The sequence below is a fragment of the Canis lupus genome, chromosome 11 (assembly GCF_011100685.1).
Source record: "Canis lupus familiaris isolate Mischka breed German Shepherd chromosome 11, alternate assembly UU_Cfam_GSD_1.0, whole genome shotgun sequence".
NCBI classification, from domain to species: domain Eukaryota; kingdom Metazoa; phylum Chordata; class Mammalia; order Carnivora; family Canidae; genus Canis; species Canis lupus.
Window position 1 is genome coordinate 18,309,865 of NC_049232.1, and position 21,580 is coordinate 18,331,444.

Consider the following 21,580-nt stretch of genomic DNA (forward strand, 5'->3'; position numbering starts at 1 on the left):
TTATTCTACATCAGTGCTGCTTAGAAGTCATGTTTGAGTTGGTAGAGAGCCCAATATTTTTATTTTTAGCCTAAAAGGTGGTCTGTAATTGAATTGTATATGCCTGTTCTCATTTATTTGTGAAGCACTTTCAGCTATAAATTCTGTGATGCAATCCTTTGCCAATAATACAAGGGTATTTTTGTACAAATATTTAGTGGTGGTTTAGATTGTTTTGTTATATATATATTATACATATATATTATAACAAAAATATAAATATATGCATCATATATAATATACATATATGATTTATATAACAAAAAATATAAATATATACCATATATACATATTACATCCTTTTTTCTTTGTAGCTGTAAATAATTCAATCCTTTCTGTGAATTCCAACCAAAAATAAAAGAACCTCTCTTGTTGAGTAAGCTCTTATGAAAATTTATCCCCAGGTCTTAGATATGATAAATATATGAATTATCAGGGAAACAATAGTTCTAAAGATAATTGTTAGTAGCATAACCCTATGAGTATTTTTCTGGCTTCACTAAATCTGGAGATCTATTGGACAGCAAAACTATACTGACTTAGCACATGGAGACCAAAGACTTCTGCTCCCACCTGCAGAAGGAAGATAATAATAATTAGCTTTATTGCTAATAAAGAAGTTGATTGTGAAAGCTCACACAGCTAATTAAGTGCCTGAATGGATGTGCAGAGTCAAACTGTCCAAATCCAGAGTTCATGTTGTTAGTAACTGTACTACATCACAAATCCCAAAGGATACTTTTTTTTTTTTTTTAGAGAGAGAGAAAGAACACAAGTGTGTGCACTAGTGGGGAAGGGGAGGGGCAGAGGGAGTAGGAGAGAGAATCTTAAGCAGACTCCATACCCAGCCTGGAGCCTGTCTTGGGGCTCAGTCTCTCAACCCTGAGACCCTGACCTGAGCCAAAATCCAGGTGGAGGCTTAACCAGCTGAGCCATCCAAGCGCCCCCTGAAGGATACATCTAATTACCTTAACTTTACTCAACTTACTTCTAGGCTAGCTCTGAATTATCTGTCCCTACCTTAGCTCTTCAGCCCTATCTCACACTATGCTCCCTCTTATTGTAAGCACTGCAGCCCCATTACAGTTCTTACAGGGTTTCTAATGTATCATGCTACTTCACACTGTAGTACATCGGCACATGCTACTCCCTCTGCCTAGAATATTCCCACTTCACATCTTCAAGTGATTATCTCTTACTGATCATAATTCATATGAATTATGAATCAACAGCTGTTTCCTACAGGATGTGCTCTGTTTAGGTCAGTCTCTCTATTAAACACTTAATGGCACTTTCTCTTATAAATGTACATTCATTCATCTATTTGCAGGCTGCAAGCTCTAAGAGTAATGAACCATGCCAATGTTTTATTATTGTGGAATTCCTAATGCATTTGATAGTGCATGTAACATATTAGGCATTCAGTAAATATGTATACAATAAGTGAATGTTTTAATATAGTAATTTTCATAGTAAAAATAATCTTATGTCTAGAATGGCAATGAAAATTTGTTAGAGAAAAGATGCTATATGCACAAAGTGTTTAGAATATTTTAAAATATATGAAACTTTTAATAAGTTATCAGGTAGAGTTTTACAAAAATAATGTTATGTGGGATGCTTGGGTGACTCAGCAGTTGAGTCATGGTCTCCGGGTCCTGGGATCAAGTTCTACATCAGGCTCCTGTAGGGAGCCTGCTTCTGTCTCTGCCTATGTCTTGGTCTTGGTCTCTATGTCTCTCATGAATAAATAAAATCTTTAAAGAAAATAATATGTATTTGTAAATATACCCAAGGCTACATGGAATGACCCTTTATTCCATTATGCATATACAGAAATGATTCCCCACAACCTAGAAGTGCTCCCCCCTCAGGTCTTCCTATCATAATAATTGGAAGCTCCATCGTTCTAGCTGCTCAACCAAACAGAGTGAAATTATCCTTGAGCCCTCTGTTCCTCAGTCTCCACATACAATCCATCAGTGTTGCTGATGCCATCATAATATATCTATATTCTGTTTATATCTCACAAATTCTACTTTTGCCACTCTGGACCAAACCGCCATCCTCTCTCATGTGGATTATTAAAGTAGCCTCCTAAACAGTCTTACTTTTTCAGCCCTTGACTCTCATAGCCAGTTTCAACTCAGAGCCAGGAAGACTCCTTTGCAGCAAAGCAAATTCTCCAACTTCTTTTCATAAAACTTTCTAGTAACCTATCTCACTGGTAAAACCTCCAGCCCTCCCAATGGCCAGGTAGGCCCTATCAGTTCTAGCCCCTTTCCCTTTCAGGTTATCTTTCCCCTCCTTACTAATAGGGCTCCAGATACATGGGCTTATTTTTTGTAACTCAAAACACCCACTTCAAATCCTTTTCCTTTCTAATTTAGGTATCTGCTTAAAGTATCGCCTTCTCAGTGAGACCCTTCTGTTAACATTTCTTAAAAATGTAGATATAACCACAGCCCCAGCTTATGCCCCTCTACCTGTTTTAATGTTTTTCATAAAACTTTTCCAGTTCCAACTATATATGTCTATCAATCTATTGTATGTATATAGTGAATTCTTAACTCCGTAGTTCACTTTATATTCCCAGTATCCTAGAACAATAGAAGTTGAATACCTGGCACAGTATGCACTCAAAATGTATTTTTTTTTCAAAATGTATTTATTAAATGAAAATAAATTTGTTATTTCTAAAAGCATAGTCTGCATAACCTCCTATGCTCTATATTAGAGCTGAATATACAAATGTACTAATTGGCTAAAATGAAAAAAAATAGTCTTCTTAAGGAACTTCATTGTTTTATCTAAGCAATATGTTGGCATTCTTTTCACATTAAAAAATTCACATGAGGGTTCACATTAAGATTTGGGTTGAGTAAAAGTTGAAAAGACCTCGAAATCTCCCATTCCCATTAGAAATACTCAAAAATTCCCAAAGGAGAATTTTTAAAAATATAAATAGCCAAGATAGAGCCAGAAGCAGGAACTTCCACATGGTAGAGGTCAGAATCTTTCAGTATAAAAGAGTTGCCATTTCTCATTCACTGGGGGGCTAAATCTGGTATTGTCTGAAGTTGCTGAGGGTTAAATGCACTCTGGTGAATGGGAGCCAAAGCTTCACAGCCCCCTTACATGGCAACATATATTTCCATCCAGCTGGAAGCAAGTAGCTTGCTTCAGGACATGGAATGAACAAAAAATCCATCAGGATTAAACAGATTCTAATTGCAGAGCTTCAGAGCATTAATGAAAACATTAACAAAACAGATAAGTTGCCACAATCATAGTAGGAGGTTTTGTTGTTGTTTTGTTTTTTGTTTGTTTTTGTTTTTCAATAGGAGCCCAACATGGAAATCAAGACCTGAGCTTAGATCAAGAGTCAGATGCCTAACCAACTGAGCCACTCAGGTGCCACAATAGCAGGAGGTTTTTTAACAGAATTCTCTGTAACTGTTAGGTCCACTGAAAAGAAAGATCTCTGTGGAAGAGAAAAGATTTGAACAACTAGAAAGATTGATATACTGAGCAGACATAAATAAAGCCACTTGATAAAAAAAATCTATTCTTTCAAAACATGCCAGATATTTATGAAAAATAACTATATATTGTTTTATCCTTTAAACAAATTTCCTAAAATTAATATACAGATGAATTTTTTATCACAATACACTTAAGTTAAACAGCCAGTAGCAAAAAGAAAACTAAAAAATACATACATTTAGAAATTTATAAGCATATTTTTGAAAAACTCATAGATCAAAGAAGAAGTCATTAGGGAAACCAAAAGACTTTCAGTGTTAAACAATAACAAATATACCACTTTGCAAGTTTGTAGCATTGCAGATAAAGCAGCACATAGAGGAAAATGAATAACTTTAAGAGGAAAATGAATAACTTTAAACACATATATAAATATAAATGATGAAATTAATGATCTAGATTTTCATATTAAGAGGTTAGAAAAATAAAAAGAAAAAGGTATTGGAAGAAAGAAACGGCAAAGAGTAGGAACTAATAAAATAGAAAAATGCAATGAAATGAAAAAGTCAAAATTAAACCTATGAAAATGCAAATAAAATTGACAGATATAAAACTGAACCAGGAGAAAAAAATGCTCAATTCACCAGTATTAGAAATGAAAAAGATGGCATAACAGATACCAAAGGTATTAAAAAGACACTAAGAAAATACAGTGAATACTGTCATGACAAAAAATTAAAAACAGATGAAATGGGAAAATTCTAAGAAAACATAATAGGCCATAAAGCTCTATAACCATTTAAAGAAATTATATCAGCACATTAGAATCTTCCCAAAGAAAATACCAGTTCAGACATAGGAATAGGTTCAATGAATAAATAATGCTAATATTAATCTAATTTTTGTAGAAAATAAAGGAACACCCTACCACTCATTATTTGAGGCTAATATTAATGTAATATAAAAATCAATAAGGGACACTTATGAGGAGGGAAAGCTACAGTCCTTTATTATCTGAGAATGATACAAAAATGAAAAAAAAATTCAAAATAAAACAACACTATGTAAACACAGTTAATACAAGAGAAAGAGTTTATTTTGTGTCAGGAAGCAAAGGTCAATTATCATTTAAAAATTTTCATCACAATAGATTAAAGATAGAAACTATATAGTATCTCAGAGGCCCAATAAGACAAAATTTAGTGATGTGTATTTACCAAAATTGATGGGAAACATCATTTTTTTTTTTTTAAGTAGGCACCATGCCCAATGTGGAGCCCATTAGGCTTGAACACAACCCTGAGGTAAACACCTGAACTGAAATCAAGAGTCAGACACTTAACCAACTGAACCACCCAGGCACCCCTGGGAAACATCATTCTTAATGGTGACATCTTAGAAACACTTCTACAAAATTGAGAAAATCACATGGATCTTACTACATCTAGTTCCATATATGTCCTTGAGACACAAAGCATGGCAGGAAAATGAATAAGAGCTGTAGAGATGAGAATGGAAGAAACATGGCTGTTTTAATTTGCAAATCATGATTTCCCTATATAAAAACATGATGTAATGTAGAAGCAAAGCATGGAATTAATTTATGAATTTAGTAAGATTATTAAATATAAGATAAATACACAAAAATCAGCTGTCAACACAAAAATAGAAAATGTCTTTAAAAAAGAGAATACTGTTTACTATAGGAATAGAAAACACAAAATATGTAGGAATGATTCCAACAAAAGGTAGGAAAGTATATACCATTATTTAAATTTACTGAATGTGTCAATGAAAATATACTATCTATATGGATAAATTTATTCTCTTCTGATGTCAATTCTGCTATAAATGATTTAGAGATTCATGGAAATTCCAATAAATACACCATGACAGCTTCTTATATGGTGGTGGGCAGATATTTTCAAAATTTGTGTATGAGTACAAATAGACAAAATAGCCAAAACTTAACTGGAGAAGGAAGAGATGAAGATAGAAACAGAGAAAGATGAGGAGGAGAATAATTTGGGAATTTTCCCTAACAGTAATCAAGACCAATTTCAAAAGTATAGTATAAAGACATTTTGACTTATGCAAATATGGATAGATATGAACCAGTAGAACCAAGCAGAGAGTCATCAACAGGTCCATGTCTACATGAAAATCTGTGTCTGAGCAAGGTTTTGGCAGATCAGTAGAGAAAGTTGACTTTTCAGAAAAATATGATGGTGCAATTGGTTTACTGCATGTATAAAAATGAAATTGAATACTTTCAGATTACTTCTAAAAATCAATTCTGGATAAAATAAAGACTGATATATATATCACAGACAATATTTAGGAAAAAATATGTGACACTGTCTTTAGGACTTCAGGATTGAAATGATTTCCCAAACAGTACATATTCTGTGCTGTCTTTTGAAGGCAGATACAACGATTTGACATGGATCTTAGAATTGATCAGATTAAGATTTTTTGTGTGATGGTTTTCCTTAATGCTTAAATTGTATTAAACTACATAACACATATAGACATACACAAATGTGTATAGTATGTATAAATGTATATATTGCATGTATTTGTTTTCATGAAAATGTTTCATAATTTCAAAAGAAAATTAAAACTAGAAAGGAATGGCAAAATAAGCATTATTTGTATACTTGGGAAACTCAAGACAACCTACTAAAAATTTTTCTATTAGAATAAGAGATTTTCTTGACCTGTTACAAAAGTATATAAAAATTTTTGCTTTTCAGTACATAAGCAGCAACCACTTGGACACTATAAAGAAAGAAAAAAATTCCATTTATATTGAAGATAGCAAAAGATGAAATAAAATAAAAACAAAAAAGATAAAATACCTAGGAAATACTTACAAAGCAATGTACAAGACTTATAAAAAGAAGAATTTATATCTACACAGAGAGTCATAAATGTGGCTTAAATAAATGGAAAGACGTTTTCTGGTTTGGGATAGGAACAGTCGATATTATAAAATGACAATTATCTATATATAGATTTAGTGTGATCTGCCCAAAAATGCCAATAGAATTTTCTTTCCTTATTTTTTTTTATTAGACAGACTGGTTATACATCCCATTTTGAAAAATCAACATAAGAAATGTGTTGTTACAAAAGAAAAAACAGTGGCGAGGAGAGGTTAACTCTATCAGACACTAATATATTTCATAATAGATAAAGCAGTTTGTGTTGGTGATTGAATAAAGAAATAAGTCAGTGGAAGATAGAGTAAAAAAATTAAACTTGTAAGTAGGAAGAAATGTAGAAATGTAGCATATAATAAAAGCTGCATTATAATTAGCGGAAAGAAATGAATCATTCGGTTAAAAAAATAACAGGAGTCTGGGGCACCTGGGTGGCTTAGTTGGTAAGTTCCTGACTCTTGATTTCGGCTCAGGTCATGATCTCAGGTCTTGAAACTGAGCCCCCTCCCCCCATTGTGTTCCATCCTGGACATGGATCCTGCCTAAGATTCTCTCTCTCCCTGGGCACCTGGGTGGCTCAGTGGTTGAGCATCTGCTTTTGGCTCAGGTCCTGATTTCATTGTCCTCAGATTGAGTCCTGCATCAGGCTCCCAGTGGGGAGCCTGCTTCTCCCTCTGCCTATGTCTCTGCCTCTGTGTGTCTCTCATGAATAAATAAATACAATTTTTAAAAAGAAAAAAAGATTCTCTCCTTCCCTCCCTGCCTCCCCCCTCATTCACAGGCATGCACTCTCTCTCAAAGAAAAAAAGTATATATATATGTATATATATATATAACAGGAATCTGATTCTGTAGTTTATATATCACATCAAAACACACCAAAATAATTGTAAATTATGACATTTTTTGTTTTGTTGACTGTTTTCTCTTTTGTCTTTTAATAGGGAATGTCTGTAATTCTAGATATGAAATCTAGAAATATTTAAAGTCACATAAAAATAGCAACTTACAATAAATATCATTGCAAGGGAATAAATACAATGGTTAAAAGAAAAAATCACAGTCAGTGAAAGTATTTGCAAGATACATGACAAAGTAGTATTTTACTTAATAAAGAGCACATATAAATCAATACAGAAAATGACAAAAGCCCTGTTATAGAAAGTGGCACCACACAGCTCATGGAGGTCTATCTACGGCTTTTATTTAAAACAAAGCAGAACAGGGACACTTGGGTTGCTCAGTGGTTGGGCGCCTGCCTTCGGCTCAGGTCATGATCCCGGGACCTGGGATCGAGCCCTGCAGCAGGCTCCCTGCAAGAAGCCTACTTCTCCCTCTGTTTGTCTCTCTGCCTCTCTCTGTGTCTCTCATGAATAAATAAATAAATAAAATCTTAAAAAAAAAAACAAAAACAATGTAGCATCATTCATAGAATGCCTGTTCAGACCACAGCAATTCAAATTTCACCTATCAGATTACAGAAATCTATACTGGTGAATCCATATTTACTTCCACTATAAGGACCATTTTTTTTAACCTTGGCAGAAAAAAATTCCTGCCTTCTTCCCTATTTTCTCCTATTCTTCACAAAAGTACTCTATGGATAGCTTAAACCTCTTAACATATGTTCATATAGGCTCTCTGTAGTTTTCATTCCTAATTTTTTCACAGTTGTAGATTTACATTATTTTCTTATTTGTACTCTCCGTGTCTAATGAAATTGTGGTTCTTGAGGACAGGGGTTATGTCTAGTTTTGTTTAGGTTTTTTGTTTGTGTTCTTTTTTGTTACTGTTTTGATGTAGCATTCATTTAACATTGTCTAACATCTTTCATATGTGCTCAATAAATAGTTGTTAAGTGGTATTTTGATAACTGTGTAAGTGAGTGTAAAGTGTTGGAATGTGTGGGGAAACAGATATACATTTTTGAGAGGAGTGTAAAATGGTGCACTATTTTTGGAGGCCATGTGGCACTTGTTTTCCAAACTTAAAAGACAACTTGTGCTTACAGTTTCAGCTCCTTTTGCCAGCTTTGAGTATAACACATTTTAAGTTCTAATTTAATTTGTGTATGTGTTTCCTTGCTTGCTAGAATAGTTGAAAATCTCACCTTTTTCTGACTAAAGTTAGGCCCATTACATAAAAAAATATGAAGCCAATAAAAATAATCATAAAGATTTGAAAATGATCACTTTTATATTAATAAAACAATATTTTTTGGCCATTAGCATCTGATGACTCAGTACTTCTTTTCCTATATGTAGAAAATGTCCTTTTAAGGTATATTTTGAAATAATACAGTGGACATAAAGTTGTGGACAAAATTGTTTGTCTTGAAATTGGTACATGACACCAGTTTCGTAACTTGATTTCAGCACATTTATGATAACTTATACTTGCAACACTTTCAAGAAAATAAAAACGCTCTAGCAGAGTTCTGTGTTTTTAAAAGTTAAAAGAAAGTGCATTAAATGTGTATAATTTATTTAATGATTAATATTTTCATATGATAATTAGATTGCCTACTCTGTAGAGCTGTTGAGTGTAAAATTACATAAATTATGGGAAATTGTCAAAGATGCATATGTGTTTTTGGTTTTTGTTTACTTGTTGAATGAGGATAGAAGCCTAATATACATTACTGAACTTTGGCATGGAGCCACAGCTTTTCCACTAAGTTGGCAATTCAGGAGTTTCTTCAGAACCAAGAGCCTAATGAGGCAATAAATATGCAAAGTTAGCTCCTTGAAGGCAATAAATATTTGGGGCACCTGCTAAAGTTCTAAGTATTGCCAGAGTACCAAGAATGCAGATGTCTTGTGAAGTAACAAGCCTTTGAAATCAATGACATTTGCTTACATACTCTGCTGGAAATTGTGCCTGGAATAGAACCAAGGGTAAGACCAGGTTAGAAACCTGCTTCTTCAGACATCTGCATTTCTGTTACTGGCATCAGTACTGCTATCATTTCTTCAGTTGAGGCATCTGAAATATCTTTAACTCTTTCTCCTTTTAATTCCTCTCCTAATCAGTTGCCATATTTTATCCATTATTCATGTGAAAAAGCTATTCCATCTGTATGTTACTTCTGTCATTCTTTCAGGCTTGGACTATTGCAGTACCTGCTCCCTTGGTCATTCTGCCTTAGCAGTTTACCCTTCTGAGCTATCTCACGTATTGGTTCACAAATATTTATTGCCCTTTATCTCTTAATAACTGAACTTCAAATTCTTCAGCCTTAGTTCATGAGTTTTATAGTGGTCCCAGTCTACCTCTCTCACTGTATAATCTACTTTGCTATTTCGTGGATGCAAACAATACATAATTTTTAAACTTTGTCTTTATTAAAGCTTTTTTCTTTTTTTTTAAAGATTGTATTTATTTATTCATGAGAGACACACAGAGAGAAAGGCAGAGACACAGGCAGAGGGAGAAACAGGCTCCATGCAGGGAGCCAAACGTGGGACTCGATCCCGGGTCTTCAGGATCACACCCTGGGCTGACGGCGGCACTAAACTGCTAAAGCCACCGGGGCTGCCCTTTATGCTTTTTTCTTATTTCAGCTCTCAGTCATACTGATTAGATCTCTTCCAATTTTACTTACCCATTTAAGGTCAGGACAAATGCTATCACTTTTCTGAAATCTAAAAGTCTGGCTGGAAATTTTCTTTTTTTTAGGTCCCTTGCATTGTTTATAGTAAATATCACTTAATTTCTAATATATGCTAATGTGTACTGATATTTACAACTCCCTACACACATATACTACTGAACAGCAGTCTCTGAAAATACACTTACTATCTAATACATTTTTTCTCCCTTAGCACAGAGTGTATTGTATATTATAGGCACTCAGATGTTTGTTCGAATGAATAAGCATTTATTGTACAAATACTCATCTCTTGGACAGTCCTCTTGAGATTCAGAGTAGAGGATAGTTGAGTTCCAGAAGTAGAAAAGAGGAATTAGTTTAGGTCAAGGAATGCAATTGCCTTAACTGAGAAAAAAATGTTAGTTTTATAACTACATAAATATAAGTATGGCAAAATATTTTTAGTACTTGATACTTTGTATTCCTATATAAAATTAGCTATGTGGAAATGCAATAATTATGTTATGTATCAATTATGATGTGTCTACCTTGAAATCTAGGTCTAGGTCTTTCCAACAATTTCATGTAAGTCCTGAAGTCATGGACTTGGAAAGACCAAATCCAGTACTTTAGCTACTTAGATTATCTAATATAAAGTTCTGCTAATTCAGTAAGAAACCATCTTATGCCCCCAGGAGACATCCTATCCAACCTAAATTTGGCTAATCTCTGTCAGCTTGTCAGAGGAGCACCTTTTAGAAGGGAATACAATTTTTGGTTTTCTTTCTACATTGTTGAGAATGAATGCATCAATGCATTTACTCTAAGAGAAAGAGGATATATTCTAAAGACATCTTTAGTAATGTCTAAAGGGTCAGTAGACAAACAGTAAAAAGTAAGTGAGCAATGATGATAAGGCATTATATATAATCTAAAACAACTAGGATGGGAATACGGGAACTAATAACAATTGCTATAATAGTAAAAAAAAAAAAAAACAACTCAGAGGTTCTCTTTCTTACCTCTAAAAAATCAATTGCTCCTTAAAATGTTCAAATTTAATTATTCTTTTTTTGTTTAAAGATTTTATTTATTTATTCATGAGAGAGGCAGAGAGAGAGAGAGAAAGAGAGAGAGAGAGGCAGAGACTTAGGCAGAGGGACAAACAGGCTCCATGCTGTGATGTGTTGATGAAATATATTCAGTTATTATACTTTGCTGTAGTAGAACTATTCATCATGGATATTTCTGCTGCCGATAACTAAATTGTTTGCAAAAAATTAGGTACTTAGTTTATTCTTACTGATCAGCTCTACTCTTTTGGACCAAAGCAACATGAGAGCAAATACTTTCACACCTGTTAGGATGGAGTTACAACTGTCATACATTTGGAATGTTATGATCCCAAGCAGTCTTTATATAATTTGAATTATATTGTATGTTAGGTTTTTGATAAAATTTGGCCAATTTTTACAAAAGAAATTATTTCTCTGATCATTTGGTCCTATCTATTTAGGAATATGTAAAACTGGATTTTTTTTTTTAAGGTAATATCTTCCTAAGGCCTAAATAAAGAAAAAGCAGTTTCTCAAAAAAAAAAAAAAAAAAAAAAAAAAAAGGGAGCCCGATGTGGGACTCAATCCGGAGACTCCAGGATCACACCCTGAGCCAAAGACAGATGCTTAATCAATTATTCTTTAATTAATGTACCTTGACCCACTGAAATTGTAAATGGCTACATGTAACCACATTGTACTCTTTTACTATTTTGTACTCTAGAGGATTCCCTATAGCAAAAGTCATAAGTATCTTCCTGTGGCACACATGCCTTGTTTGGGGTTAGAAACTACTCAGTGGGCAGGTGATAGGGAAAAAAATATTAGAGAGATAGACTTGGGCTTGAATTCTTGTCATGCCAGCTACTCACTGAATAAACTTTAGGCAAGTCTATGTGTCCGTACTCATTTTCTTCATCCCTACAATTTGGGTAAGTTTTCTTTTCAAGGCTCGTTGTTAGGTTGTTCATGCTTTAATTGCATGGCACAGTGGTTGACACATAATACAGAGTGAATGAAAAACAGTAATAATTAGTAGTAGCATACTTATTTTTATGAATGCTTTAATGGACAAGGGAGATCTTCAACTTCCATTGGCCATATATGTCTCTGTTCAAGGAATCGATTTCATATCCTTCAGAATTCTTACTGGATTGGCAGGAAATGAACTTCTTATGGAAACCCTTACAGACCACTAACACAGCTTTTGTATTTGATACTTTATTCAGACAATGATACCAGTTAGAGTAATAAGTGGTTTGTCCAAGTTAATAATCATAATGGGACTTCAGCCAGTATAGATGTGGCTGCATTCCCACAACAGATTCTCTCCAAATGTAGATTTGGATGTCAGAGTGAGTAGGTGGGAGAGGGGAAAAAATCACCCAGCTAATGAATGGTCTTATAAGAATTGGCTTTCTGTTTGCATTTCTCCAATGTATCTTGGCAAATGTGTGGTCCAGAGTCAGGCAAGCAACCTTTCTTGAGCTGATCATCTACAGACTTTTAGGGCTTACAATTTCTCTAAATCAGTAAGAGGCCACATTAATTTCAACTTGCCCTCAAATTTACAGAATTTTAGTTGCTTCTATGATTCTTTATCAGTTGGTAAATCTGTATCCATTTATCTAATATCAAGAATTCTTGTTCTCCAAACACTTAAATTCTAAATGGTGACCACTTATATGTATTACTCAAAATTTGCCAGAAACAGAAAGTAGCTCTGATATGTATACCTGCCATATATATTTGGAAGACACAAAAGTTAACAATAATGGGAAATACATGCTAGAATTTACTGAAGAGTTTTTTATACAGGAAGAGGGTCTTAAAATTTGGGTTGCATTTGTAAATACAGATAATTTGGGGAAAGCATTCTGATAAGAAGGGGATTGTACAAATGGTGAAAATTAGATTGAAGTCAGTTTACAGATCACTTGAAAAATAAGATGAAAGCTTAGGTTTTTGTCCTATTGATCATTGCTTCTTACAATTTTGAGTAAGAATACGGTATCGTTCCTTAAGCCTTATCTCTACATAGTCTCTTTCAATCCACTGTGGCAGGGCCCAGGACTCTGCATTTTAACTAACCCAACATCAGCATGCCCTAGGATTCTGATGTACATGTGCATTATTTACATTTTCAGTATCACTGCTTGCCAAGGAATAGTAGAATATTTTGCCTGGGCTGGGTGGTGCCTGAGTGGCTCAGTTGGTTGATGTCTGACTCTTTGTTTCAGCTGGGGTCCTGATTTCAGGGTTGTGAGACTGAGCCCTGCGTCAGGCTCCATGCTCAGTACAGAGTCTGCTTGAGATTTTCTCCTTCTCTCCCTACACCATTCTCTCTCTCTCTAAAAAAAAAAAATCCTAGGAAACTAGTTTATGGTATTAATATATTCATAATAAGCTAAAGTAATTAAAGCATGGTTTAATAAAGCAAAGGGTTAAGGGGCATGAGGTCAGTCAGACAGACATTACAGTAGTCCAGAAGTGAAGAGAATTAGCACTTGTCTTGGTTGATATAACTAGTTGTGGAAAGGGCATAATAGGTGGGAGAGCTTTAAGGAATATAGAACTAACAAGACCCAGGCATGTATTAGCTTTATTTTTTTTTAATTTATTTTTTTTATTGGTGTTCAATTTACTAACATACAGAATAACCCCCAGTGCCCGTCACCCATTCACTCCCACCCCCCGCCCTCCTCCCCTTCTACCACCCCTAGTTCATTTCCCAGAGTTAGCAGTCTTTACGTTCTGTCTCCCTTTCTGATATTTCCCACACATTTCTTCTCCCTTCCCTTATATTCCCTTTCACTATTATTTATATTCCCCAAATGAATGAGAACATATAATGTTTGTCCTTCTCAGACTGACTTACTTCACTCAGCATAATAACCTCCAGTTCCATCCACGTTGAAGCAAATGGTGGGTATTTGTCATTTCTAATAGCTGAGTAATATTCCATTGTATACATAAACCACATCTTCTTTATCCATTCATCTTTCGTTGGACACTGAGGCTCCTTCCACAGTTTGGCTATCGTGGCCATTGCTGCACTGTTGGGGATTTACCCCAAAGATACAAATGCAATGAAACGCCGGGACACCTGCACCCCGATATTTATAGCAGCATGTATTAGCTTTAAAAGAGCAAAGGATAGTGTGCCCTAACCCCAATAGATAGTAGTTTATACACCTTGAGGGCAGGAACTAGATCTCATTAATTTTTGTGACTGTAGTTCAGTACAGCACCCAGCACACAATGCATTCTCAACAAGTGTTTGTTCAGTTGTTAGATATGCCTGTCATACAATGTATACCAAAGTCAAAATAAACCCTTTTTTCGTAACTCTACTTTTTAAAAAAAATTTTTGACATTGTTGCTGGCTTATTTTACATTGCCTTTGACTTCTGATAGAGGTACATATTTAGGGGGATCCTTGGGTGGCTCAGCGGTTTAGCGCCTGCCTTCAGTCCAGGGCGTGATCCTGGAGGTCCAGGATCGAGTCCCGCATTGGGCTCCCTGCATGGAGCCTGCTTCTCCATCTGCCTCTCTCTCTATCTTGAATGAATGAATGAATGAATGAATGAATGAATGAATAAATAAAAGAGGTACATATTTAGTTGTCTTATGAAAACTGAAATTTAAATGATTAAAATTATTTAAAATATAATAAATAATAAACATATTTTGATTTTTTTTCCCCATGAGCACACATCAGTGAACTTACATCACATCACATCCAGCCACGGAATCGTATGAAATTGTCATTTCATGGAAATATAATACACTTCCACTTAGACATTGTGACAGTTTGTTTCTTTTTTTTTAAATAAGACTTTCCATATACTATATGGCTTTTAGTGGGAAATAATACATCATAACAAAATATTTAATAATATTTAGCACAAAAAGGTTTTACTCTTCTAAAGAATTACTGTTTACAAATCTGATCATTTCCGAATTATGCAAAATATGTGAGTGAATTCATAAATGTTCTCTCCTCTAGCTCTTTAAACATCAAAAGGGACCATCTTCAAAATCCAAATGTTTCTCCAGCTTTCCGCAGGATATCACAAAACTTCCTGGCAGTGACTTTTAAACAAGTTGAGAAGTTTTATAAGATAAAAATATTTTTTCAGTTGACTTGACAACCATGTACAATGTTAGTGGAGAGTTTATTTGCCCAAGGCTCTTTGTCAAAATGAATTTAAACTGAGATTATTAAAATGTAGCTCAGTTGCACAGTATGAAGAAAGGTGTTGCTAATGTCTTACTTTAAGAATGCTTTCCATTTAATGTGACTTGGTTTTAGAACTATATATGTGGAGGTGTATTTCTGCTAGCAGAGAGAGGACTTTTAAAATTATCCAGGAAACAAACAAAAAAATCATGTGCATAAATGGAGCATTTTGATTCACTGTAATTTGGTTGTTTAGAGATCTCTTTGCTTGAGCATCGGACTGCCTGGCTCTGAATCCCAACTCTACCATTAACCTCAGCACATTCCTCATGTATAGAATAGAAGTCATGATAATAGAAACATTATGGGGATATTGTGAGAATTGAGTGATATCATCATTGTAAATGATTAATACAGTGACTGGTGCAGATAAAGGTTCACAATTATTTGTTTTATTTCATATCTGTAGCATCGGGACTAAGCAGTGTTTCCTGATAATTCCAGATGTGTTTTTTTTTTTAAGTCCTGTCTCATTTTAATGATAATTTTTTTCTGTTACAAGTTAAATGACTTTAGGAAAATTTAACTAATGGTAAACAATGCTTGAATCATCAGATCTCTCCATGGCTATAACTAATTTCTTACATGAGGATCAGGATCCCAAAAGGAAAATGATCATCTGGATGAGAAGTTGTAATCTTCCCAATTTGGAAAATCACATTACACTACTTTGGGAGAATGTCCAAATTGCTAAATCTTGGAAACAAAACCTCTCCTTCTCTCAAATGGACATATTATTTAAGAAGTTTTATTGTTCCTGAAAAAGACCAGTTGCCTCTCAGAAATGATAGCATTTGTGTATGGTTTGAGACACTGTACCACCACAGATGGAAGAGTTGAGCATGTTCCACAGCACAAGTGGCTGTTGATAAAACAGGGTCACCCGGCAACATGTCCTGTGGCCAGAATCCCTCGCTGGTGGAGGTGAGACAGTGATGCTGGCAAGGACTGCATCAGAACCGTACTGCTAGAAGTGCGTTAAGGCATTTTATTCAATTTGTGAGATTCTGCCTTCCTTGCAATTTCTTATTTTAACATCCAAGCAAAGTAAATTCTTGCTGTTATTCTTTACTTGATTTTCCTTAAAGTCCACAACTTCCACCAAAGCAACTTCCTTCCACAAATACAGTAAATTACAGATGATGATGTTTATCTCTTTGTGCTTTTTGACAAGTTAGAATGATAAGATTTCTTGGATCTCTTGACCCCAGAAAAAAAATAATCATGGGTTCCTACTATATTCCTGGTACTGAGGCATTTAACATCGTCCTCATATAATTTTCCTAACAACTAGTTAGGAAAGTATATTTAATAAATGAAGAAACTGAGGCACCTTTCTTTCCTTATTGTTACTTACTTGCCTCTAGTCCTCTGGGTAAGGAGTCAGGAGATACAGAATTCATATCTCTTTCAACTTCAGCATCATTTACTGTACCTCCCAATAACTAAACTTGTCCATACCTACTCAACATCATCTCTTATTTTTCCTCTTTAGCATCAAAGTATGAAAAACATTTGTCTTCCTATTTTCCCTGTGAGTCATCCTACTAATGTGTGATATAGGCCCTATATAAAGACATTGATTAGATTAGAAAAGAGAAATATGGTTCAACATAGAGCTGAATTTTTCTGAAACTAAAATATGGAACAAGATATTCAGTAATGTATTTTTAGCTTTGTTTAGACCAGAATTTGGGGAGTCTTCAGAAGTTAGCAAAGACAGTGATTTCTTAATTCATTATTTTTAACTCAGAAATTAATCACTTATTCCAGCCATATCATTTTATTTTCTTTTTAAGATTTGATTGATTGATTGATTGATTTGAGAGAGAGCTAGAATGAGAGAGAGAGAGAGAGAGAGAGCACAAGCAGGATGAGGAGCAGAGGAGAAACAGACTCCTTGCTGAGCAGGGAGCCCCACATCCCAGGATCATGACCCAAGCTGAAGGCAGGAGCTTAACTAACTGATCCACCCAGGCACCTCTCATTTTCTTCTTTCAAAAACATGTTAAATATAATAGTTTTGAATCAAAGTTTTAATTTATCTCCATGAAAAAGTAGTTTGATCATCATGAAAATGTTTATTTTCATTTGAGAAAACATACGTGGTCTAGTTGTGATTTCCCTTAGCATCTTCAATAATAACTCTTTTATTTGGATCTTAAAATACAATGTAGATATTTTAGGTCTTCACTATTTTTATTATGAAATACTATTTTACTATCTAAATCATACAGAATGAGAAAAGGAGACACTTGACTATCCTGCCATCATTTCAAACTCAGCCTGTACAAAACCAATTTTTCCCTCTTCCTCTGCCTCCACTATTAACCTTCACTCTGAGAATTCAGTAGAGATTACATGAGTTTTCTTGCAGTAGAAGTGATTCTACACAGTGACTTGACTCAGCATTTAAGTAAGATTTATAGAGTATGATTTCAGTCTGCCAGGATCTTAGAGGGATGAGCAAGTTGCAGCATTAACTAGAAGTTAAATTGTATAATGCAAGGTAGAAAATGCTATAACAATGTTGTTCACAGAATCCTGTGCTAGGACAAAGATTATACATAGGTAATATGGAAGTTAGTAAAAGAAAACCTCCTGAAGGTAACGGACAGGAGAAGTTATCCAGGCAAAGACATTGAAAGAGAGGCACTTTGAACAGGGCAGGAGAGGGAATGGAATTCATAGATGCCAGATGTGTAATGGTCAGTCACATGATTCTAGAGCCAGCCACCTCAGTTCAGACATCACCACTTTCCACTCTCTCACTGTATAACCTTGGGAAAGTTATTTCTCATCAGCAAAATTGGTGTTTTAATAGTTCCTACCTCATGGAGTCTTTTAATTCAAGCTTATAAAACCCCTTTCTACAGAGTATGACACATGGAAAATGCCAAATGACAATTAATTGTAAAAAAAAAAAAAGCCACTAGAAATAATTTGTTGAGGAGAAAATGCAGTAAAGGACTTGGAAGAAGATAAAGAGACCTTGTACCATGTTAAGAGCTGGAAAATGCCATGTAGGTAATGGGGAAGCAGAGGAATGGCAATGGATTGTGTTTTAAATAGACTTCACTAGGGCAGAGTAGGAGTAAAAGGGAGAATTGTTGGTAAAGACTAGAGGCCCAGCACCCAATAATGCCATAATGATTGTTGAGACTAAATACTTTGTAATTCTTATTAATAGTAACAAAGGAATTGAAAGGAGGTGACAGTTGAGAGAAATATTTGGGAAGTAGAACTAGCAGGACTTACCCTCTAACACAGAGTAAATAAAATAGCCTTGGATGATCTTAGAGAAGGGGTAAATGGCCTGAAGATTCTTGATTTGGCAGATTGGGTGGCAAGTGAAGGCACAAAGGATAGAGTGAAAGAAAAAGAGAATACAGGAGTTAAGTAGAGGCTTGAAAGAGAAAATAGAGCAGTTTTTCAACATACTCAATTCAACATTCTCCTAGTACATCCATTTGGAGATAAGGCAGGTTTTTAAATAGATCTTCAACTTAAAGCTACAGATACAAGGTTTACTAGAAAAAAAAAAAAAATGGCCAGGAATAGGAAGGTTTTCCAGGGACAGCTTGTGTTATGATGAGTGGAGGAGCACAGTCTAATGAAGCAGATGGGGAAAATAATAGTTTTGATGTGGTTTCAGATTTTATAGAAGGTATGAATAAAGAATCTCAAGGCAGGAATAAGTATCTAATATGGTTGAATAGAAACATAACTATTTCTGTGTTTCATACATACTACTCTGTGAGAAATTTATCTGCAGATCATTTTGATAGAGGTGACTGAACATATTATTTACTTGATTGGTTGGGAAAGTGTTTTTTTACTAACTAAAAATAATTACCTTTAATCTAGATAACAGAATTTTTCAAAATAACTTATTCTGAAACCTAATTTTATTTTTGACCTTTAAAGCTAATTTATCTGCCATTATTTTAAGTATTTGTCTGTTATTTAATTGCCATTATAAAATGTTAAAATATATTTATCTAGTGTAATTTTTTATTTTAACTATATTCTGAATCAGCATGGGCATTAATCATGACAATGACCACCCATCATGTGCTGATGGTCTTCATATCATGTCTGGTGAATGGATTAAAGGACAAAATCTTGGTGATGTTTCATGGTCCCGATGTAGCAAGGAAGATTTGGAAAGATTTCTAAGGTACTGAGGTCATTTACTGTTGTTGTATTGTCAATGTTTACATGTGCCTGCTTCCTCTCCCAACCAGGGAAAGTGGCACAGGAGACTGAAGAGGACATCATATTAGAGATCAAGGCAGTTGGTTCCAATGCTGGCTCTTCCCCTGACTCATAGTGTGAATTGGAACATATTATTTAACCCATCTGCTTCTTACTTTCCACATTTTCTTATAAAAGAACGGGCAAGATGATTTGTAAGGTTGGAAAATTATCTGTCACAGAATTTAATTGCCTCTTCAGAATTTCCCACTGGAAACATTCTCATTGCTCATCACTCAGCACATCTGTTATCACAAAGAACCTCTTTAACAAAAGCCCCACCCTTCCATTGGGATACTTCTAAACTCTGAATTTTTTTCATTTGGACATGGTGTTCACCATTATAATAGTCCTCATTCTCTACTTACCCACTTTAAACAGTGAGAGCAGTTTCTCTCTGGTTGGAAAAAGAAATGGAAAATATTTATTATTGTTCTAATTTTCATTTTAAAGCCCTTGACTTTAACTGGTCCCTTTGCTAATAAAGGAGCAACTGAAACAGTAGTGATTTGCAAAGTAGTTAGATTTGAGAGCTGCTTAAAGTATCCCCAAGTCTCACTAAGATATAGAGGAGCACCTAGCTAGCTAAATCACTATACAGACAAATTTTGTTCAGCTTTCCATATCATTTAAATTTGCAAGCCTATTTTTTCTGTTAAATGAATATTAAAATCCACCAAAATATGATGTTTCCTACCTTACCCTAGGTGTGGTGTGAACTATGTGCAGTACATCCCATGCTCTTTGTCATGATAGTATAGAGACCAGTTTGCAAAACATGTAATATGTGATCTCACTGCCTCACTTGCAACAGGAACCCTTGAGCAGTTCCTAAAGAACATGCATGATTTTGTATGGCTGCCTTCACAAGAATCAGATATATGATAAAATTAAATATCACCTCGTAAATGGAAGTTGTATTACAGTGTCAAGTACAAAAATATCTGTACTCTCAATACTCACTTGACAGAGCCTTCCATATATTTAAGTCATATAACTAAGTCCCCAATTATAATTGATTTTTTACCTTTACACATTATTTTGAGGCAAGTTACACTCTAAGTCTGAACTTCTTCATAGTATAAATGTGTATAGTAATAACATCTCACTGTGTTATGTAGGTTGGCTGAGTTAATCCCTATGAAAGACCTTTATAAACCAAAACATTGTTAACTTTAATATTATTATTAGGATTATTTTATATAGTTGTACGTAAATGATTCTCATATATGGGATGGCTTCTATAAATATTCAGTTGAAGAACTTATAAATAAAAGTAAGAGCTTATTTTTAACATTATAAAAATGTTTCTTGTTGCTATGCTAGTTATAACAAGTTTTTATGTGAAATTCAGAATTTTATACATATCTGCATATTGCCAGGTCAAAGGCCAGTAACTGCTTGCTCCAGACAAACCCCCAGAGTGTCAATTCCGTGATGGTTCCCTCCAAGTTGCCAGGGATGACATACACTGCTGATGAGCAATGTCAGATTCTCTTTGGGCCTTTGGCTTCCTTTTGTCAAGAGATGCAGGTAAGCATTCTGTACAGATGCAATTTTTTAAGTGTATGTTCACATTCATTGTTTTCATTGATTGGAGATGGGAAGAAGATGACTTTATTTCAAAGTTTGTGGCTCTTTTAAGAGCACCCCAATCTTGGAAAGAAAGATTTTCTAAGAAAAGGTTACTGCATTTTTTCCCCTGGCACTTTGGAAGTGATAGAAATAAGGTGTGGCCATTTAATCTAAGTCAGGAAGGAATGACCCAAGAATTTCAATTTCAAAAATGGCACTGAAGTCAGGGAAGTATTTATACTGTGCCAGTTCAGGGCTTTTATTTTAAGTGTCTTTCTTACATGGTATGTAACTGGGTGAAAATATAATAAAAGCAATACATGAACATATAATTGTAGAGGAAGAGTTATATCTTTTAACCCTGAAAATAAAATGTTAAAAATATGTT

At 34.5% G+C, this 21,580-nt stretch overlaps 1 protein-coding gene across 1 annotated transcript in view; it reads left to right on the top strand.

Annotated features, from left to right (window-relative positions):
* The window catches only part of ADAMTS19 (ADAM metallopeptidase with thrombospondin type 1 motif 19), a 228,940-nt gene that overhangs the window by 110,667 nt on the left and 96,693 nt on the right, over window positions 1-21,580 (top strand). The window contains exons 9-10 of the mRNA XM_038551654.1: window positions 19,400-19,540; window positions 21,000-21,150. Coding sequence (XP_038407582.1) covers window positions 19,400-19,540; window positions 21,000-21,150 — 292 coding nt within the window. The remainder of the gene's footprint in view (window positions 1-19,399; window positions 19,541-20,999; window positions 21,151-21,580) is intronic.